General features: G+C 47.5%; 1 protein-coding gene and 1 long non-coding RNA gene across 7 annotated transcripts in view; one reads left to right on the top strand and one right to left on the bottom strand.

Moving 5' to 3' along the window:
• Positions 1 to 7,184, top strand: part of LOC135828143 (uncharacterized) — an 18,734-nt gene extending 11,550 nt beyond the window's left edge. For 3 of the 5 annotated variants that reach the window (XR_010555567.1, XR_010555568.1, XR_010555566.1), the window contains exons 3-6: positions 1,460 to 1,633; positions 5,088 to 5,264; positions 5,510 to 5,584; positions 6,799 to 7,183. Coding sequence is in view for 1 of the 5 variants with exons in the window: in XM_065340582.1 (XP_065196654.1) it covers positions 1,460 to 1,484 (25 nt within the window). In the remaining 4 variants the exon portion in view is untranslated. Of the gene's footprint in view, positions 1 to 1,459; positions 1,634 to 2,706; positions 2,886 to 5,087; positions 5,265 to 5,509; positions 5,585 to 6,798 lie in introns of those variants that run through there. The other 2 variants (XM_065340582.1, XR_010555565.1) reach the window with 2 other exon arrangements.
• A 3,244-nt stretch (positions 7,185 to 10,428) lies between these two features.
• On the bottom strand, positions 10,429 to 19,832 carry LOC135828230 (uncharacterized). 2 transcript variants are annotated; one of them, XR_010555600.1, is made up of 5 exons: positions 19,308 to 19,832; positions 16,039 to 16,140; positions 13,552 to 14,071; positions 13,091 to 13,155; positions 10,429 to 10,751 (listed from the first exon to the last, which is right to left on the bottom strand). It is a non-coding gene; the product is annotated as an uncharacterized LOC135828230 (long non-coding RNA). The 2 variants fall into 2 exon arrangements; XR_010555599.1 differs by lacking the exons at positions 16,039 to 16,140; positions 19,308 to 19,832 and having other exon boundaries at positions 13,552 to 15,218.
• Between the last annotated feature and the right edge of the window lie 502 nt (positions 19,833 to 20,334).

A 20,334-nucleotide genomic window follows, 5' to 3' on the forward strand; every position in this document is an offset into this window, starting at 1 on the left:
GCGCGATCTGAGAAACATCGCCGCGATCACCGTCGCCGTCTTTTCAGCTGACTTATTTTCTTAGATACAGCATGCAGGACTGGCAGGCTCAGTATGTGTCTACACTAGCTGCAGGGGCTGGAGTTCCCTCCACGTGCGAGTAATCTTGAGCTAAAGACAGTAAAGTGGTCTTCAGTTTCGTGTTTTCTGTTCTGTCAACGGTTCCCGAATCAGTTTGATCGACGACAAGCTAGGCCTAGCGTTTAGGCCTAACTTGAGCAAAGACAGGAAAAGCAACTAGTTACTTGTTGGCGCGCCTCAAGTCAGCTCATCTTTCGAAATCCACCGATCTGCACCCCTGGCCGGCTTCTCTGACTTCATCGCCGGAGCCAGCGAAGTCACAGGCGAAGGGCACCGTCAGCTCTTGGGTTGCAACCAGTGCGTCGCCCCTGTCTTGTCTGTATTCGTCTGGTCAGTCCGAACAACTGACGGACTTTTGCGGGATCATCGGATCTATGCACCCGGTTTCCGTCGTTGGCGATGTTGGACTCGTAAAAAATTTGAAATTCACAGAATGTACATTGTACTGTTGTAGTTACAATAATAATCGTTTAGCCGATAAGCCTATCGTTATGGTATCAGCTAAGCCACTAAGGAAAAAACGTAATCGTTTCAGCACTAACGATAACGATTTGTTTCCGCAGATCCAAGGGACTGCCATGGGTTCGCCTGCAGCAGTGGTCTATGCCGACATTGTTATGCTGTATTTGGAGAATCGGTACATTTTGCCGATCTTAGAGGGGGAGGGTTTAGAGGTTCAGGTTTATAGACGCTTTATCAGTGACATTTTTGTTTCATTGCATGGTTGCGAAGGTCAAGTTCAGCGCGCTTTAGACAGGATTAATAAGTGTTCGGCCCTCGAGTTTGCGCATGAACTGGCACATGATGGCATTGATTTCCTGGACACCACAGTTTTCCGTAGTAAGGGATACATGGCGGTGAAGCCTCATTTCAAGGTCACCAATCGTTTCCTGTATCTGCTTGCCGGTAGTAACCACCCCCCAAGTATGGGTAAAGGTGTGATCACTGGGGAGTTGATCCGTATCCGTCGGTCTTCGACCCTTGACCACCACTACGAAGCTGCTGCCGAGCAGGCGAAGCAGACTTTCCAGGCCCGTGTATACAAGAGCTCCATCTTTCATCTTTCAGACCGTACACCAGGCATGCAAGGCCGGCACAGCTGGGGTGGCTGGGGCGGCCTCAGCCGCCCCACATTTTTGGCCGTTTTTTTGTTCTGGTTTTTTTAGCACACTGCAACAAAGCGCGATGATCGCAGCTCAGCTCAAACGTGGCAAATAATGAAGAATCCTTGTGTATCAAGGTCAAGGTGTGTGTGTGTGTGTGTGTGTCTGTGTCTGTGTGTGTGTGTGTGCCTGTGTGTGTACGTGCCTGTGTGTGTACGTGCCTGTGACGTGTACAGCCGGTGTGTGCACACCGCTAGCTAAACCGACCAACGGCTACTCCCAGGGCACAAACTATTCTGCTGGAGGCAGCGTCGTCTTCGGCTGAAATTCCGGATACAACCTGCAGGGAAGCATTGTGCGCATCTGCCAGATTGACGGTTCCTGGAGTGGGGCAGCTGCCTCATGTAATCGTAAGTTGAATTTCAAGAGAGCCAATATATCCCTCTTGTGTAGAGAAGCTTCAGGCTTGTAGGAAGGCAGATTCTGGTGACGTTGATCTTTCCTATTTACAGAGCATGTAATAGTCTGGGTGTTACCTGCCACTTTTCATCATCACAAATGATGATCGTGCTAATCACAGGACCCAGGACCAGTCGGGCATCTCAGCCTGAGTCCTTAGGATATATGTTATACTTGTAGGTGTATGGTTAGGGTGTTTCACCGGGTAGAGGCGACGGTTTCAAATAGGACACAGGTTGCAAACCGGAACGGACTCAATATTCACTTTCTCTCTTGGTATTTTGATTAGAAAACATATGTCACAGTGAGACTACGATGTGTTATACTCCGAGCCAAAATTTCATGGCTCTGCGATGACCAGACGCGCCATACCAAGCAGGTGAGTTTTCGGCGTGTTGCTTCGCACTGCGACTTGAGTTTTACGACTTTCGAAAAATCAACTTCTTGTCGCAGGTAAACAGCGGCTCGCCTCTTGCCAATAAAGCACCGCATACCAATGACAACTAATGGAAGCACACACAAGGCTTATTGTTACTCTGTACTGGCCGTCGTGGAGCGATAGCAATTACCTAATTTCAGACCCAGAGTGAATTTGACGTGCACTCTAAAACGTGTCCGGTTTGGAGCCACCTCTGATTTGAACTTTTTTGAAGCGAAAAATTGGGCAACTTGGAGGCAATGGGTCAACACAAAGGAGTGGCTCAGTTCGATTGACTCTGGCCCCAGAGCAAACTTCAACATGCCAGTTTCCTTCCACAAACATATTTCGAGTGAAAAATCAACGCTGATGATCGGTTTGGGTCTATACAAATTTGGCTGTCAAGGCGTTCCGGTATCGAACCGTCTACTCTACCAGAACACTGAGTTGTTGGCATAAGCCGGTAACTTTTGTCGAGCCTGTTTTAGGCTACCACCTCCTCCAAATATGCTAATATCTCTTGACTGTACAAAAGATGTGCCGAGCAGACACTTTCTTCATCTCTTGACTGCTTTGTGTGTTGTGTGTATGGGTATGTGTATCCAGCCATTCAACTGCAGTGCCAGTCTGGCTACCTGCCCTGCCTGCGTTCCAGTGGCTGTATCCTGCCATCACAGCGCTGCGACGGTGTTTGGTACGACTGTGCTGATGGCTCTGATGCACAGTACTGCCCAGGCAAGGTCACACCAGCTCCAGGCAAGGTCACACCAGCTCCAGGCAAGGTCACACCAGCTCCAGGCAAGGTCACACCAGCTCCAGGCAAGGTCACACCAGCTCCAGGCAAGGTCACACCAGCTCCAGGCAAGGTCACACCAGCTCCAGGCAAGGTCACACCAGCTCCAGGCAAGGTCACACCAGCTCCAGGCAAGGTCACACCAGCTCCAGGCAAGGTCACACCAGCTCCAGGCAAGGTCACACCAGCTCCAGGCAAGGTCACACCAGCTCCAGGCAAGGTCACACCAGCTCCAGGCAAGGTCACACCAGCTCCAGGCAAGGTCACACCAGCTCCAGGCAAGGTCACACCAGCTCCAGGCAAGGTCACACCAGCTCCAGGCAAGGTCACACCAGCTCCAGGCAAGGTCACACCAGCTCCAGGCAAGGTCACACCAGCTCCAGGCAAGGTCACACCAGCTCCAGGCAAGGTCACACCAGCTCCAGGCAAGGTCACACCAGCTCCAGGCAAGGTCACACCAGCTCCAGGCAAGGTCACACCAGCTCCAGGTAAGCACCAGCAGCAGCAGCACTCATAGTAGTGCCATGACTTCTATTATTATTACAGGGTGCGACAGAGCTCTCGGCCATTGAAGAAAATGTTGAGTCACCTCCACCACCACACTGCGCTCTTTAGCCGACTAGACCCTCCTGCACACAACCATCACCATTGCGAGGACACTTCCGTAGACGATATTGATTAACTCCTTCAGACAGCTGTTTCGCCAATGCATAGCTCATCAGTGAAGGTAGATATTGAATGATATAGACCAAACTGCTATTATATAGGGGGTTTCAACTTTCCACATACAAAACTGGCATAGCTGAGGTGATAACGCGGGAAAAGGAAAGTGCTAAGTACTGTTGACGCGCATTGGACATGCATGCAGCGTCGGATATTCGGCGCGGAAAATCAATCACTATTCAATGCAGAAATAACGTGCCAGAATCAGAGTACTATGTAGCTAGTAGTGAGAGTCTGTGTTAGTATTGCAGTTGTCCGAGCGCCACTGCGAACGCACCTCACGACCCGCCGACGTCGACAGCCACAGCAGCATCTGGGGCATGACACTGTACTGCTCACCCGTCGGGCCAAGACGCTTGGCAGTCACTAGGCTTCATGCCACCGATGTTGTCCGCAAGCTACCTTGTTATCTGCCCATCACCCACTGCCGCTGACACGCTGGGAGGCCCCGCGGCATTCGCCCAGTATATCGTCGTCAGAGCTGTGTCGACGGTACAATAACGCTCGTAGAAACAAACAGTTGGTCGTATGGTATTGCGTCCTCCGGATTGTCCCTCAAAAACTTAACCAACTTTGTCGAAACAAACTGCAAAGGAAATGACTCTGAGATCAAGGAATCACTGTAACTCGTATGTAGAGACTTCGTTGCACCCAGTAAGTTCAGTAGATCTACGCTGTGTCACAAAAATGCCTCAGCAGCACTTTTACACCTTGCCTTGTCACCGTCCTCGGACGGTCAGACGGACTGCAGGCGACTACGCCGCCTAGGCATGCATGCACTGCATGCACGCTGGGCCTTGATCAAAACATTCTCCGTAGATCTACCCACATCGAAATTATTTTACTGGTTCCCGGGCATCCCGGGAACCGCCCTATGTACGCCCCTGAGAGCTACTGTTGACCGCTATTCACTGCTGTATTTATTTTATTACTTTGCATGGCCATGTTGAGGCAGTCTTCGCATCAATTTCCTTTACACAATGCGTGTACTACAATGTATTCAAAACCAACGTCTGTGCCACGCACACATACGCAAACGTTTTAGGGATGAAACGAGTATATCGAATACTCGAGCGCTTGCTCGAAAATTCGAAAGGAGTGAGGACTCGTTCCGCAAAATACTCAAAGTATCTTGTGCACAGTGTACTATTTGCTTGTACATCAAGCACGTCCGTTACTCTGACCAGTACTGATAACCCATGCAAGTGTGAAATTATTACTTGTCCCTACTTACCAACAAAAGACGTAGTTCAGACTATTTCCTGCACTAGGCTGCATGCAAGACTACATGTGTATCAGGTGTAATACGTTCAGTGTTACGAGAGTGTGTGCAGTACATTGTTTTATGTTGTCAGTAAAATACTCGTACTCGCTCGAATACTCGCTCGTTTTTTCAAAGGGTACTCGAGTCCTCAATTTTGGCACTCATCATTCCACCCCTAGGCCAAACATGCATGCACTGCTTGTGCAGGTCAAACCGACTGCCAGGTCCTGTCACCACCGGCACTGGGCTCAATGACCGTGAACGGCTTGATGTTCAGCAACACGACCACGTTTGTGTGCACATCTCCCTATGTCCTTATGGGCTCGGCCGTGCGTACTTGTGAAATCAACGGCCAGTGGAGCGGTGTGCAGCCAACTTGACGCTGTAAGTACATGTACCAATGCTCGACTGGCTTGTATTATGCATTCCCGTTCATCACACCGCTCATACTGGCAAATGCTGCCTCTTCTAATTCACAATGGCATGGGTCACAGTAGATAGGCCTGGTGCAGGTATTGCCAGTTCCTTGCTTGCTGCAGTACAGTATGACATATTAACTTAGCTGGTAAGCAGTGCATGTGTGCATGGCAAGTGTTATTTTTGTCCATTGCTTCCCAACCCATGTGTAGTGACGACTGCTGCTCTGAGTGCGGCCAGTGACGAGCTAGTCAAGGACTCCGTCTCAGAACGCATGACACAAACATGTAAGCCTAGTATTGCTGCATAATTCAGAGCCATTTCTCCTACTGCTGACTGCTGAAAATGTTGTGTCCTTCACAACTAGTCTCTTTGTTCTAAGAAGTCTGCCCCCTTCATCGATTCGTGTTTACCTAGCTGCGTTACGCTATTAGTAGCCTATTACCTGTTGTGCAATGGGGCTGGCCTAAAAGCTGCTCGCTCAACAGTTGTGTTGCATGGCATAGAGCGAGAGACGGCAAGCCGCCTCGGCATATTTGCGGATAGAGCTTTTGTTAGAAAGGAAAAGGACATATGGATACGAGTTAAGAGTAGCTGTCCACCACTGTAACTAGCTACTACAGTCTACAGTAAAAAAAGAATGCAACAACTAGGCACAAAACTGACAGAGTGCTGAGACATTCGACGACCTGACTCCTAGCTTCAACACATCTCCGTAGCGCTAACCAACAGCCTTCCAACTTGGAAGGTTCAAGGTTAAAAGGAGAGACCAAAGAGGGGAAGGTAAGCGCAATGAAAATGAGCACAAGCTAGTAGTTGAAGCTACAGTCCCACAAGAACAAGAAATGTTGATTGTTACTGGACGATGACGAAACCAGTATTACCTTTCCCTCTTTGGTCTCTCCTTAACACTACGGAGATGTGTTGAAGCCAGGAGTCGGGTCGTCAAATGTTTTAGTGGCAGGTTGTTGCACTTTCTGACTGTATTTAGTATATAGTGACAGTTACTCTACACTCATATCCATACGTCCTTTTCCTTTCTACATTAATTTTAATATTGCCATATTGGCTCAACATCTGAGTTTCAAAGAGCTATTAGTGGACGACTTAATCCATTTTCGGCAATACTTACAACGATCCAATCAGTCATATTGTAGATCAGGCTATGCTGTGGGTAAGTATACTACTTACCTTGTATGGCTTATTGTTTGCCAGCGAGTATTTAGCATCATCTACTAGTATTCACTCGTTTGACAGCCAAAGAGTATTTGTGTGGGAGGCTGGGAGTCTCGCACCTGACTTGGTCACTAAGACGCGGCCATATACGGTGGAGCCGTCGCAGTTCAATCTACTGTCGACGAAACATGCCCGGTATTGGCTATTCCGGTACATGACAGCCTATGCCTGTAGCACCAAGCCTGTGTTCACTTTTGCCAAAGGGATCCACCTTACTCGGCCTTATTTAAATATGATACTCTGTCACGCTGTCAACTGTTATCAGGTTAGCTCCCGCTCCATGCCCATTGTTGGAGCGACAGTCCTGGAATCCAGAGTTGCAAGTGAGGTGGTGATACGGCAAGCAGACGGTGGCAAAGTACGGCTTAAAAGCTCTACATCTGGCAAGTGGCCGGCATACCACCCCAATGGACATCGGAACAGTACACGTAGAGTAGCATCTCTACGTGACAGGGTATGAGCGCAAGTGAGTTCTTATGCTCTACTAATGTGCATTGATTCTGTGACTATAGTTGGTGTACAGATCTCATCACATGTGCCTTAGGTGGGATTTGCTATTGTCACTGGAAAATTCAGCCCTAACAAACAGTGTGATGGATGAATTTGACTCCAAGTATCTGCTTTTGGGAATGCCATGTATGCATGTCTGGCGTGCTGCTGCTACAGTCGTCCCTCTCTAATCCGGCACTTTATAATCCAGCACCCTCGATAAACCAGCACAATTTTCAGTAGCCAAAATGTCCTCTTCATGCACATTGCAGCAGTAAATCAGATTTGTTAATCCAGCACCCTCCCTAATCCAGCAGATTTTCGTGGCACAAATGGTGCCGGATTATAGAGGGACCACTGTATAATGTTGTGGCAGCAGCATTTTGGTGCGATGGACTGTTCTTGTAACGGTGTACCTACCCATTTGCTGTTGCCGGATGCCGTGTTTTGTCAGTTGTGCCTGTTTGAAGGTGCCAGGCCAGCTTGTGTTGGTGCGTTCCCGTTAAGTTGCCAGGGCACCATATTTGTAACGGCGTTCCCGTTTTGCTGTTGTGGGGCTGTGTTTGTATCGGTGTGTTCCCGTTGAAGTTGACGGGGCACCACGTTAGTGGATTGTGCCTGTTTGAAGTTACCAGGCCAATCCTGTAACGCACACCCGTTTGCTGATAATTGGGGACATGTTTGTCCATTTTGCCCGAGATTCACATGGCTGCGCCAGTTGCCTTGTGCGGATTAGACTGTTATCTGGCACTAGTCTTGATCTGTTTTATTCAGATTCAGATCAGCTATTGTTCCTATACGAGAAAATCTGTGGGTGCACATCCAATTCATTTGCAGATTTGCGTGCTTCTCCTGCAACGGGCGTTTACATGGTACATGGTGTGTGGGCGTATGTGTGGTGTGTTCATGCTGTACAGGCCAGTATTGCCAAGCACTGGGGACCTTTGGCAACCTGAAGAATGTTTTGTCCGAGAATCGATCCTTGGATCTGTGGCGTTGCAGTTGTGGTGCTCCCGACCCTCTTGCGCGATGGCCGCGGAGACTTGGCGAAAAGGTTCGAGACATACGGCATCTCAATATCTTCCACCACAATCAGTACATCAGCACCACCATCGAGTGTAGCGACATCAGCAATAGAAGACGCACATGATATCATTCACCCTTACGTCCTTAGCGAAGACCCGGGAATACCTGAGAAGATGTTAGCCGCAACTTTACTGGAAAAGTCGTCGGTGACAACGGCACTCCATATTTTAGCTGCATGCAGTTAGGTCTCTCAACAAGTGTACCCAAAGTTTTCAAGCTAATACACAAGCAAATTCACTAGGGGCCGAGTATATTTTCCTACACCTCTCCCTGTTTGTTGTTGTTGTTATTTCTGCATTCAAATTGTTTGTGTACCTGTACATTTATTACAGTAGAGCCACGCATCCACGGCTGTTGTTTCCAAGGGGTCAGGCTCGTCCGTTACACAAAACCTTTCAGCAATCTGGCCTTAGGCTTAGTTCCTTGACTTCTTGTACCACTTTCTTAGATGCACATCCCACTGGATAGTGAGCAATACATGTGTAGCAGAATCTGTATTCCAGAAAAGCAGAGACTTGAGTCTATTGACACTGCGTTTCTTTTTTAAACGTTATTGGCTGTGGTGTTCCTAGAGGTATACACGTACAGTCCTGGGTCCCACGTTCTGTGACGCCCGACTGTATTCGTGGTGCCTTAACTTTTAATTTTGTGCACTCGGGAAAACCTGCCTGAGGCTGTGAGGCTGCAGAGTGTTGGCTGTGTTTTGCTTTAAAAAACCATCAGGTCTCCCCAGATTTTCTAGTCTGGCCCTGAATTTTGCCACTCTTCGATTTCAAAACCTAGTGTGGTGGTGGAAAGCCTAGCAGTGTTGTGTGTGCATGTGTGTATTTTGTACAGTGCTGGCCAGAGAAATCCAACCTCGTTAATAACGTAGCGCCGCGTTCAAGAGCACAGACCGGTCCAGTATGTTTACTACTAAGTACTAGGGCTGCGTAGCGCCCGGTGCAATTTTATTCATAAGGTTGGATTTCTTTGGCCAGCACTGTAGTTAGAAGTAGGTCCTCTAAGGTCCTCTGTTTGTGCGCAATTGTGGTCACAGTGGCAGTAGTGGGTGAGGGGTAGACTCAGTTACTACGAAGATGGCGTATACATGATGGTGTATACAGTCATGTAGTTGAATGTTACTTCGGGCTTAGACCCAGAGGTTCTTGCAATGATGACCCTGGGATTATGTACATGTATCATTCAGCTACCGTTGTCATAATGGCACTAGTTGATAGAACACCTGTATAAGTACAGGCTGTATATCTAGCATTTTCCAAAATAGCACTCCGTACTTCGAGGCTGCAGCCGTTTTGCATGCAACGTTGTATGTGTTGATCGGTTGACAGCATGCGACAAAGCCGAGGACACACTAGTGTATCAGGAGCACTGTTTTTTAACACAGTGCGTCCCCCGCCTTGTCATGTTAATTTATCAAACAAGGCTTACCTATACCAACATTATACATGTAGGGCTGTGCATGCTTTCACAATTCTTCCTTGTTGAAGTAGAATACCGTGCTTGTGGGGGCTTTAGTAGTTCCTTTGCCAGATGTTCTATGCGTATCTCAATGACTTATCAGTTTCAGCACTCGGGCAAGGCACATTCGGGCCTACACATGTAGCCTTGAATTCTGGCTTGGAGGCATTATTTATCTATTTTCATGGCTGCTAGGTTCATCCTTAGTTAAGAGTTATTTCTCCGTGATTCGCTGATGAGTCCACAAAGGACGAAACAGCTAGACAGTACTACTAGTGCTGTCCCCAGATCGTGTATTCTAAATCCATAATACTGACGCTCAATCTCCAGACAGCTGTTTCAGCCTCTTTAGGTCCCATCAGTGGAGCTCAGAGCGGGAGGTTAAACAAATGGCAATACGGTCTATATGAAATGAACAAAAAAAGCAATTTGAAAATGGCTCAAAGCATCAAAGTCAGCGAGCTATCTGCAAGACACGCACAAAGAGAGCTTTGCACGGAGGCAGATACATATTACATATAACTTTGACACTAACCAAAAAGAGTGCTCAATCAAGTCAACGCAAGGCAGCGTAATGCGGTGATCGAGTCTATAAAAAGCTATAGTGACATGTAGCCAGGCCCCCAGCACAATAAGCTGACTTGCATCATGCTAAAATCGTTCACACAAATCTCTTATAATAATTATTATATAGATTGCAGGATAGGGTGGTTGCACCAGGAAGTGCTGTCTCTGCGATAGTGGGACCAGCCAAGATTGCAGTACAGTCGTCCACCATCAATCCAGCACTTCATTGGCCCACGCCCTCGATACACCAGCATGATTTCCGGAGTTATTACCATTCATTGACACATGCCCCCCCCCCCCCCCCCAGTTCTTCGGCACCTGACCCGAGTTCTATTTGGGCCGCACTACTTTGTAGCAGTCATACTATAGTACTAGAACTGGATGCACGTGATATCCACTGGAGCTGGCGCTGGCCATGAGCTGACCCACCGCCGTGCCTCCCAGTGTCAATTTTGCTTATGTGATCCTACCACAATCTGGAACATTATCAGTACCCGCCTCTGTTGACTTGCCAGCAATAGTTCTGGTGGATCCGGGCATGTTTCTGCCTTCTCTTAAGCATGTATTCTCCTGCAGGTGCATCTTTCACCTCCTTCTAATGCGCGAGCACATTTTCTGTGGAGATTCAACGACACATACACCAGAAAATACAGAACGGAACAGTGGCTGCCAATGCGACACAAGTACCACATAGACCTAAAAACTCATAAGTACCCTGGGAGTTAGATGCATTTACGGGCAGTATGCCAGGATTTGCGCAGCTAATTTAAAATCAGATTAGCAATGCTGTGTGCTACCTAGGCGGCATCTTGGACTCAAAAACCAACCGATTGTGGTCCAACCCAACCGACAGCGTTGTCGGTGGGTTCCGATTGGCAGGTGTTGGATGGACGTATGATCCATGCGTCCCCACAAGCAATGAGAAGTTAACAATGCCACTAAGGATATAATATCGCGGACAGCAGTACAATGAAACTGGGCCATTCATTATCAGCAATATCAGGGGCATATCCCATCCGATAAGACGTACAGCTCGTGTATGGCGGACTTTACAGCAGGTCCCGACATAGCTTGCCCGTGCCCTTTACCACTCCTGGGCCAAAACTGTTGTACAATATTCGAGAGGGTCTAGCCTAGTGAGTGTGAACAGAACCTGGCAAACCATATCTCCAAGTGATTCACATGTTGGTATATTCTCCGTTATCATACATCAATTCCGAGCAATTTGACACCCGAATATTCTCGCACCACTACTGCTGAAGTATTGACCACAAACCATGTTCCATTTGACTTACAAACGGAACTTGCAAAAGGCATGAGAGCACTGGAATCTGTAAAGACTCTCGCATTATTAGTAGGGCTGAAACGATCATTCAATAACTCTTTTAAAACGATCAACCAATATCATTAACGATCGATATATTGGTTTTATCGATTCTTGTCGGCTCTACCCGTGTACCTCGAACACCAGTTTATGAAAAAATTCCACGATACTTTTGCTACGTTAGAAATTTGTGGCACCGCACTGTTGACATCTGTAGACATCTGACTGGTTTATGAACATGACCTAGAGAATTTCATGTTGTTTCTAGAGGGAAGAATCTTGTCATTACCCTCCAGCAACTGCTCTTATATCTGGCCTTTCCCGCAAATGAACTAAAGCTCCGCAATAGTGAGGTTTTGCATTCCGAATTTCGGCTCGGCGTTCTTTGGTCATTTGTCGAACATCAAAATGTCGAATTTTCGCACCGACGTTTATTTTGCAAGTCGAAAATGATGTGTTTTGATTTCGTGAGCCCCAGCATCAGCAATGTCCTGTCCCGTGCTCCTTTTCTTCCTGATTCCGACAAACTTTGATCGGGCCCAAAGAGTCGAGGGCCAAACCTGCCTCCTCAGTCGCCTCAGAAAAACCAACTCCATGGCCAAGTCAAATTTTATGGGTGTCGCTATAGTCTTTTCAGCCACACAGATGACGGTGAGGACACTCCAGGCGAAAGAGAGTAGACAGGCAGTGGAGAGGAGCAATCAGAGGTAGCTGACGATGCTGATGTCGTCAAAGACACCTGCGAAGCCATGCCAAGATAAGAAACCTCTTTGAATAAATCACGCGCTAGCGCTCTTCCACAAGAAAATTCATCCGAAAAATATGTTCGGCAAAGTGAGCTTTTTCCGAACAAACATGCCGCATCTTCGTGTGCATTTTCGACCTCGCTCCCGCGTGCCGAATCTTTTGCCGAATTTCGGAATGCAAAACCTCACTAATATGATGCCAACAGAATGTAATGGTGTGCGTGCATGCGTGCAGAGTCGGTGCGTACCGACTGTCAGCACAGGTGTGGAAAGCAGCATATGTAAATGGATAGTAGCACAAACGGTGCCGCGTGCATATATGTGTCGGTAGAGCATGAGACTCTTAATCTCAGGGTCGTGGGTTTGAGCCCCACGTTGGGCGCCAAATGTCGTCTCGGTTGGAGAACGAGCTGCCTCTACTATACCCTCGCCACGCCACACATCAAACGGACTAGTCAAGTGGTTTTTCTCTAGAGCTAGAGAGAGAGCTATTCATTACTACACTTCAGGAGACGACGGGAGAACTGACAACTGACATGGCGAAAGGAAACATGATATCGGAAAGTGGTGCCCTCATCAGCACAAAAAGTGGCGTACTCGATATCATATCAGCACAAAAAGGTGCACGTGTCAGCAATACAACAAAGCAGCGCAGCAGCATGTACGGGTCAGCAGCACAGAGACACAAATACAGCAGCAGGTACGACAAAGAGACAACACGTGCAGCCACATGTACAACATATGGGTGTGACAGTCCATATATGTACGTGTGAACACTACACACGATGAGAACATGCAAAGTATGGAGACCCAGACTGTGTGGTCAGCAGGACACAGCCCGTACAGGATGGAACAGACACTGAACGTAATATAGCACCACGTACCGGCGGATTAGTCGACGCTGATGGGAGAAGTGGCACCCCCTGAGGCAGCTACGGATGCTAGAACTCTACAGCCAGACCAACACCAATATAAAACAAAAGGGTACACCACACCAGGAAGCAAGTCAAATAAAGATGTGTGAACAACGGCCACACACCACAGAAAAGCATACAGAACAAAAACTCAATTACCGACACCATAGACACTGCAAAATCCAAACAGGAGGAAAATACTAACTCCCTGAGGACACTGAGCATGAGGCAATGGAGCAAGCAACCTCTTGCCGATGTTCCACCGTGTAACAACAACCGCGCTGGCCACCGGACTGTATGGTAGGGGTATTACACCTGGACCTCAAGACCAACGGGCGAAGGACAGCAGGCCGGGCCCAGGTAAATACAATGAGGAGCACTGTATACAACTACAGAAATAACCCAAACCCATGCCAATTTGACCAACATACCTTCCCTGCGCATCCATTCCTAGTGAGCGGGTCTGAAAGATGAAAGATGGAGCGCTTGTATACACGGGCCCGGAAAGCCTGCTTCGGCCGCTCGGCAGCAGCTTCGTAGTGGTGGTCAAGGGTCGAAGACCGACGGATACGGATCAACTCCCCAGTGAACACACCTTTGCCCATACTACAGGGGTGGTTACTACCGACAAGCAGATACAGGAAACGATTGGTGAACTTGAAATGAGGCTTCACAGCCATGTATCCCTTACTACGGAAAACTGTGGTGTCCAGGAAATCAATGCCATCATGTGCCAGTTCATGAGAAAACTTGAGGGCCGAACACTTATTAATCCTATCTAAAGTGCGCTGAACTTGACCTTCGCAACCATGCAATGATAAAGCGTCTATAAACCTGAACCTCTAAACCCTCCCCCTCTAAGATCGGCAAAACGTACCGCTTCTCCAAATACAGCATAACAATGTCGGCATAGACCACTGCTGCAGGCGAACCCATGGCAGTCCCTTGGATCTGCCGAAACACATCGTTACCATACACGAACTCATTTTTCTTCCGAATGACTGACATCAAGGAAGTCACTGCTGTTAATAACCATGTACGAAGGGCGAGGGGCATCCACCTTGTACACCTGTGTGTGATATACCACGACAACCGAGCTCGTTGGGGATGTTGGTGTAGTAAAGGCTGGTCACATCTATACTCAATAGGGCTCAAACGGTTAGTCCGATTAACCGGTTGCAGACCGGTTAGGAAGAATTAACGGTTAACCGATAAAGATAACGGTTACGCAGTAACTTTTCAGTCAATTTTTTAAGTATCAGGTCGTTGCAAAGTATGCAGGCTGTCGCACGCGTACGCAAATTATTTCTGGGCTGTCAACTCGGTCATATCTGGTCTCTTCGTGTGAGAGTATGTATGAATGAGCATGCAAGAGAATGTACATGTGTGCGTTGTACGGAATAGGGTACATTTTTTGAATAAGTATACAGTGTAGTCAAATATACGGTTAAAAAAGATTCCGCAGGATTGCCGTGGCTTATAGGTTATAACCGTTAAACCGACCGTTAGCTTAGCAGTTAACCGTTTAGGGTAAAACCGTGACCGTTTGAGCCCTAATACTCAATTATAAATGATCGTCCCGCACAGGCAAACCTTCTACCAAGTTGATGAAATCCGCAGTTGAGGTTAGAACAGTACTTTCCTCACATACATACGGGTTCAGTAGAAAGTCAGTGAACTCAGCGGGATAGTAGCCAGGACTATTTAGATTAACAATAGGCCTAACCTTCAGGACCCAGGGCTTATGTGTTTTGAGAAGTCTCCTGAAAACGGGCATGCGCCCCCCGGTGCGACTAAGAACAGTGACATAATATTAGTGGGCATACGATGCTCAATGCGATGCCTGGTCATGGCGAGTAAACAATTGACTCGGGTCGCACACACGAAGTCTCAACACAGCCTTGAGCCTGTTGGTTGCCATCGGCAGTCTAGCCGCATGCTCATCTAGCCCCTCAGGCAAAAAAAACAGTCATTTATAATGTTTGGCATTGTGATGCTGGGCACGACCTATATCATCATAGTGAGATCAGTCCAGGACTACTATCACAATAGACTGCCTTTGAATATGCCTGAGTCCGATCGCGTTCTAGCTCCCAAACTATGTGCTGCATGTGTACACGGTTAGTCTACTCCAGAACAACGCCTGGAGAGGTTCATTGGGGGCATGATGTCCCCCCCCCACCCCATTCCCCCTTGCCCCCTGCACCTGAAGTACCGGTATTGCCCCCCACCCCCCTCCCCAAACAAATTACAGGACACAGATGGAGCACTGGGGAGCACGTAGCAGTAGGCAAAGTTGACGATGCCAGTGCAGACACGCCTGACCTCGGTCACCACACTGGCACCGTATAGTCTCCAAGGGACATAGCTACCAGAGAACACACAGAGTGGGAGAATATAGTGCTATCTCGGTGGATAGACAACCCCCTATACACAAAATATCTACTGATAGAGTTCTGTGTAGACCCTATGTGCACATATGTGTGGATGAGTACTGGTAAACGGCCAGCTAACCCTAGTCTAAGTAAAATAAAGGTAGAATGTAGACCCTGGGCAAAAAAATAAGTAAATAAAAATATTGACTAGTTTGAGGGAAAGACACAAACGGGAAAAGTCTGAAGAAAAAATTGACTGTCACCAAAAAAATAATAATAGCTACACACACGAGGGAACTCGGATGGAGAGCCAAGGATCAAAATTGAAAAAGAGGACCATCAGTTTACGAGTTATCCGTTTTGTCCAACACTTACGGATATAAACGTGATGCAGCTAAGCATCAGGTCGTTGAATGTCAGGATCTCATCAGTCAGTTTTTGTGCTAATTGTTGCACATTTTTGACTCAGCAGTATTCTGCATATAACCGTTAGTGTAGGACAAAACGGATAACTTGTAAACATGAGGGAACACTCATCCTTACCCAAGTCCCAACGTCACCACTCGGCGCTGCTCCGAACCAAGAGGGACACTGGACAGATCGTCCATCAGCTCCTCTCTTGTCCTGCGATCAAATCGCCTAATGCTAAAACACAAGAAGATAGGAAAGGCAAGTAGAATAAATAAATCAATAAAGTAATACACAAGAAAACAAGTTTGAACAGCTGCAAACGTAATGGACGATCCGAACAAGACCAATGATATACCTAGCAATTAGTGTGCAGAGTGTGCAGCCCAAGGATAATCATCCCACGGCAAAGTTTATTGTTTAGGGCATAGACTCACAGTAACAGGCTCACCTTTGCTGCATCTCACACCGCTTCACACGGTAATCTACTGTATCACCATGGTAATTTCTGTTGCACATTGCTGCTTGTTTAAAGGAGAAGTATACCCTAAAATCAAATTTTTCACCAGGTTTGGTCTTCGGGGTGCTGAGTCGAATGGTCTTGGTCCGAGGAAGCTGAGACGCTCCCTTCCTCCTTTATTCCCAATCGAACTCGCGCACTTCCACCGAAACTGGGTGACTGCGCCCTACTAGATGGGGATTTGTATGCAAAATGTCACTAAAAGCGCCATTTAGTTCTTATAAAATCACGGATGACCGCGATTGGCCCATATGTTGTAGTCTTTTGGACGCTGAGTCGACTGGTTTTGGTCCGAAAAGGCTGCGATGCAGCGTTCCTCCTTTATTCCCAATCGAACATGGTTGAACAAGTGGTCACGTGCTCTTGCGTACATCAGTCACCTGGTCACCGTGCCTGCAGGGTACAACTTACTAGCCTGTTTGACCTTTTTTGGGTGCAGTCCTGTCACTCGAGTTGAACTCGAGTTGAACCTTGGTGTGAAAGTTGTCGCCTGCTGGCATGGTGACCAGGTGATTTGGGCACCCAGGAGCACGTGACCGTGTTCGATTGGGAATAAAGGAGGAACGCTGCATCGCAGCCTTTTCGGACCAAAACCAGTCGACTCAGCGTCCAAAAGACTACAACATATGGGCCAATCACGGTCATCCGTGCTTTTATAAAAACGACATAGCACTTTTAGTGAGATTTTGCATACAAATCCCCATCTACAGTGCATTTCAAAACTATAGACGCGTAGGGTTTTTGAAATATTTCAAATTTGGCTGGAACTTTTTGAGAATAGTTTACGGAATATTGCTCAGGATCGCTCCACAATTACTCTCATATAGTTTCTAAAGGATTGGATGACAGACGCCCAATTTGGAAAAATTTATGCACAAAGTGATCACAGATTTTATGTGGTATAGATGCTGGCATAACGGTTTTTGCCTAGGTACGCGTCTATAGTTTTGAAATGGACTGTAGTAGAGCGCAGTCACCCAGTTTCGGTGGAAGTGCGCGGGTTCGATTGGGAAAAAAGAAGGAAGGGAGCGTCGCAGCTTCCTCGGACCAAGACCATTCGACTCAGCACCCAGAAGACTACAACTGGTAATTTGATTTTAGGGTATACTTCCCCTTTAACAAAAGGCAGAAAACACACCGAATTTCCAGGAATTACCATGGTGATACGGTACTTTAGCTTCTATGATTCATAATGACCCAGAGAGAAACTAAACCGGTATCGAATTCCAGTCAGCGACGCAATTCTTCTGAGGTGTAAAGTGACTTCAGGAATATGTTGCAGAAAACTGCGATGCATGCTGATTATTTACTGTGCCCTATTGTGCACCATATACCAGGTGTGTTACTCAGGGATGAAGTAGATGCACACAAGTACCGTGCATCATGGCACAGGTTAGGTTTGCTACTAGCTGCTACAGTGTACTTGTGGTCCGAACTTGCACTCTACTCAGCTCTGCATACGCAAAGAGTGCTGGTGCCGAAATGAACCAGAAGGGTGCTGAGTGGGACGCAACAACACTGACTCTGTATATCCATGTACACAGATATGATAGGGTATGCAGTACCTGCTCTAAGATTTAACACAAACCGGGTACACGTCTACCTGGCACAACTCCTGCAACACTGGGCCAGAGCCAGATGCGTTCAAGTGCGGCTACTGTGTGTCAGGGAGTCGTAAACTTACTTTTGACTTCCTGATGTACATGATTGTACATGTACATGTATGAACGTACTCGCACTGGGCACTCTGGCCGCACGCATCTGCACGCATATGCAGCCTGTCAGTGGCGGTATACCCTCGAAGTATAAAAAAGTATAGTACTCGACAGGACTTCCGACCGGGTCGCAGGTAACCCAGTGTTCTTTTTCCAAAAGGTACTGACCCGGCTCTGGAGCAGACACTGGTAATCTAGGTCCAAGTTTGCTCGATTATGTTCTGACGCTTCATGTGCTTTCATAGCCAAGGTTTCTCACTTTCTTCGCAAGCTCTTTTAGTCTTGAGAGTTGACAACTGCTTATGGTTGTGTTGGCAGAAAACATATCAGCTAATCTGACAACCGTCCAACCCCATTTTACTGGTAAGTAGTCAGCGAGTGGCTTTGATGGGGCCATACTAGAGAGGAAGTTACGCGGCATATTTGTGCTTCCTTTTTGAAAACACGTTCTCGCTCGAAGGGTTTCTAAACTTTATCCATGCGCTCATTGATGGAGTTCATCGATGGAGTTGCCAGCGGCACTCTACAGAAGAACAATGTTGTCAAGTTTTTTTATGAAAAATTGTCAAACATTTTCAAATTGCTATAAGTTTGGTTAGGGCCGGGTTCCACTGCGGCTCCGCAGCTCCGCTGCTCCACGGTACTTGGCTGCATGCAGCAGAGCGGCGTGGTTCCAGTGACACTCGCCATTCACGGTACCGCGATCGTGCTCGACGTTTTTTGATGACATTTAGCCTGCCTGCGCGCGCGTGAAATCCAAAAAAATCCTCGTGTTCTGGCCTGTGCAACGAATTAAAATTCCCCCGAATAAAACAATTAAGTGCGGGAAACAATGCAAGCCGTGACCGCGGCTTGCATTTTTTTGTATCAAGCAGCGAAGCGAAAGCTGGTGATGAGCCGCGGCCTCGCTGGACCAGCTTGTAATGATGACGTTTCATGCCGTGGATGATGTGCAGCGGAGCGGCAGTGGAACCCAGCCCTTAGGCAAAGGAAATTTGTCATTAATTTGTTTATGCTGCATAGATGGAGAGCTGCACACTCTGGCTTATGGACTCTCGCCTACAGTGTAGTCGTACTGCTAGTGTACTGGCATTACAGAAGACACGAAAAACGAGAACATAATTATGGCGAGAAAGTAATTACTGGCTAAGAATTGCCCTAAGACTTACCGCTTCTCAGTGCTCCATACCAGGAAGTAGTACAATACCTACTCCCTGCTCCATACGAGTGTTTTCTCCTCATTCTCTGCATCCTTTACCCCAGGAGTCTCGTCCATTTAGCGGCTCAAATGCTTGAGCTCCGGATAGCGGAAAATAGCTCGTCGTCCATTAGCGGCTCTAATAGTACCTGGTCTGAAGTGTCGCAGTCTAGCAACTATGATTTTTTCCAGGAGGGTAAGGGTTGCAAACCCAAAGAGACCCCAAGCTTCGTCTATCAAACAAAACAATTGCCCTAAAAAATGGAAGAGGAAAAGAGTGAGCGAGCTGGTCTGAGCGCGCTACTTTTCAAAAAATAGAAGCTGAAAGCCATCAAAGTCAAAGCATTCTGGCTAGCGCGTTTGTGTATGTCACGAGCGCTAGCGCGCTAGTCGCAGCAAACGCTCGCAGGCCAGAGTTAGCGCTATTTGGGCTGTTTGCCGCACGCGGCAGCTGGATGGATCACGTGATCCAAGCTGACAAATAAGGTCCGATGGTTCAGCTACATTGAGCCACAAGCGTCACACAGTGATTTGTTTTTTTTTGCAGCTCATGACTGCCGCGGCTTGACCCATTTGTCTACGTCACAAAACCACCAGGAAAACTCAATGACGACACGGATTCCCACGGAAACCGGCCTTTTGCTTATTATACAAAAAAATTGTCGGACAAAGTTTTCGAATTTTTCATTGATTTTTGATTACAAGAAGACGAAAGGTACTAGGTCCACGCGTGCACGATCGTTGTTGTTTCTTTCCGAATTTGAAGCCATTTTCAGTTGTAGTGTCATTGATCAGGCAAGAAAAGTCCGCATCGCAGCTGTGTTTCTCCTGACTTCGTCATACTGGTTGTTCTTTTTGGGGCTCTTGACGACAACACAACACTCACAAGTCAACAGGCTCCAGTTGGCCGATGACCCACTCAAACAACTGGTCCTTTCTCGACATCATTTTCTTCTCAGAAAACGCCTCGCTCTTCCGCCAGGTTCGGAGCAGAGCAG

This window comes from Sycon ciliatum, chromosome 12 (genome assembly GCF_964019385.1).
Source record: "Sycon ciliatum chromosome 12, ocSycCili1.1, whole genome shotgun sequence".
Taxonomy (NCBI): Eukaryota; Metazoa; Porifera; class Calcarea; order Leucosolenida; family Sycettidae; genus Sycon; species Sycon ciliatum.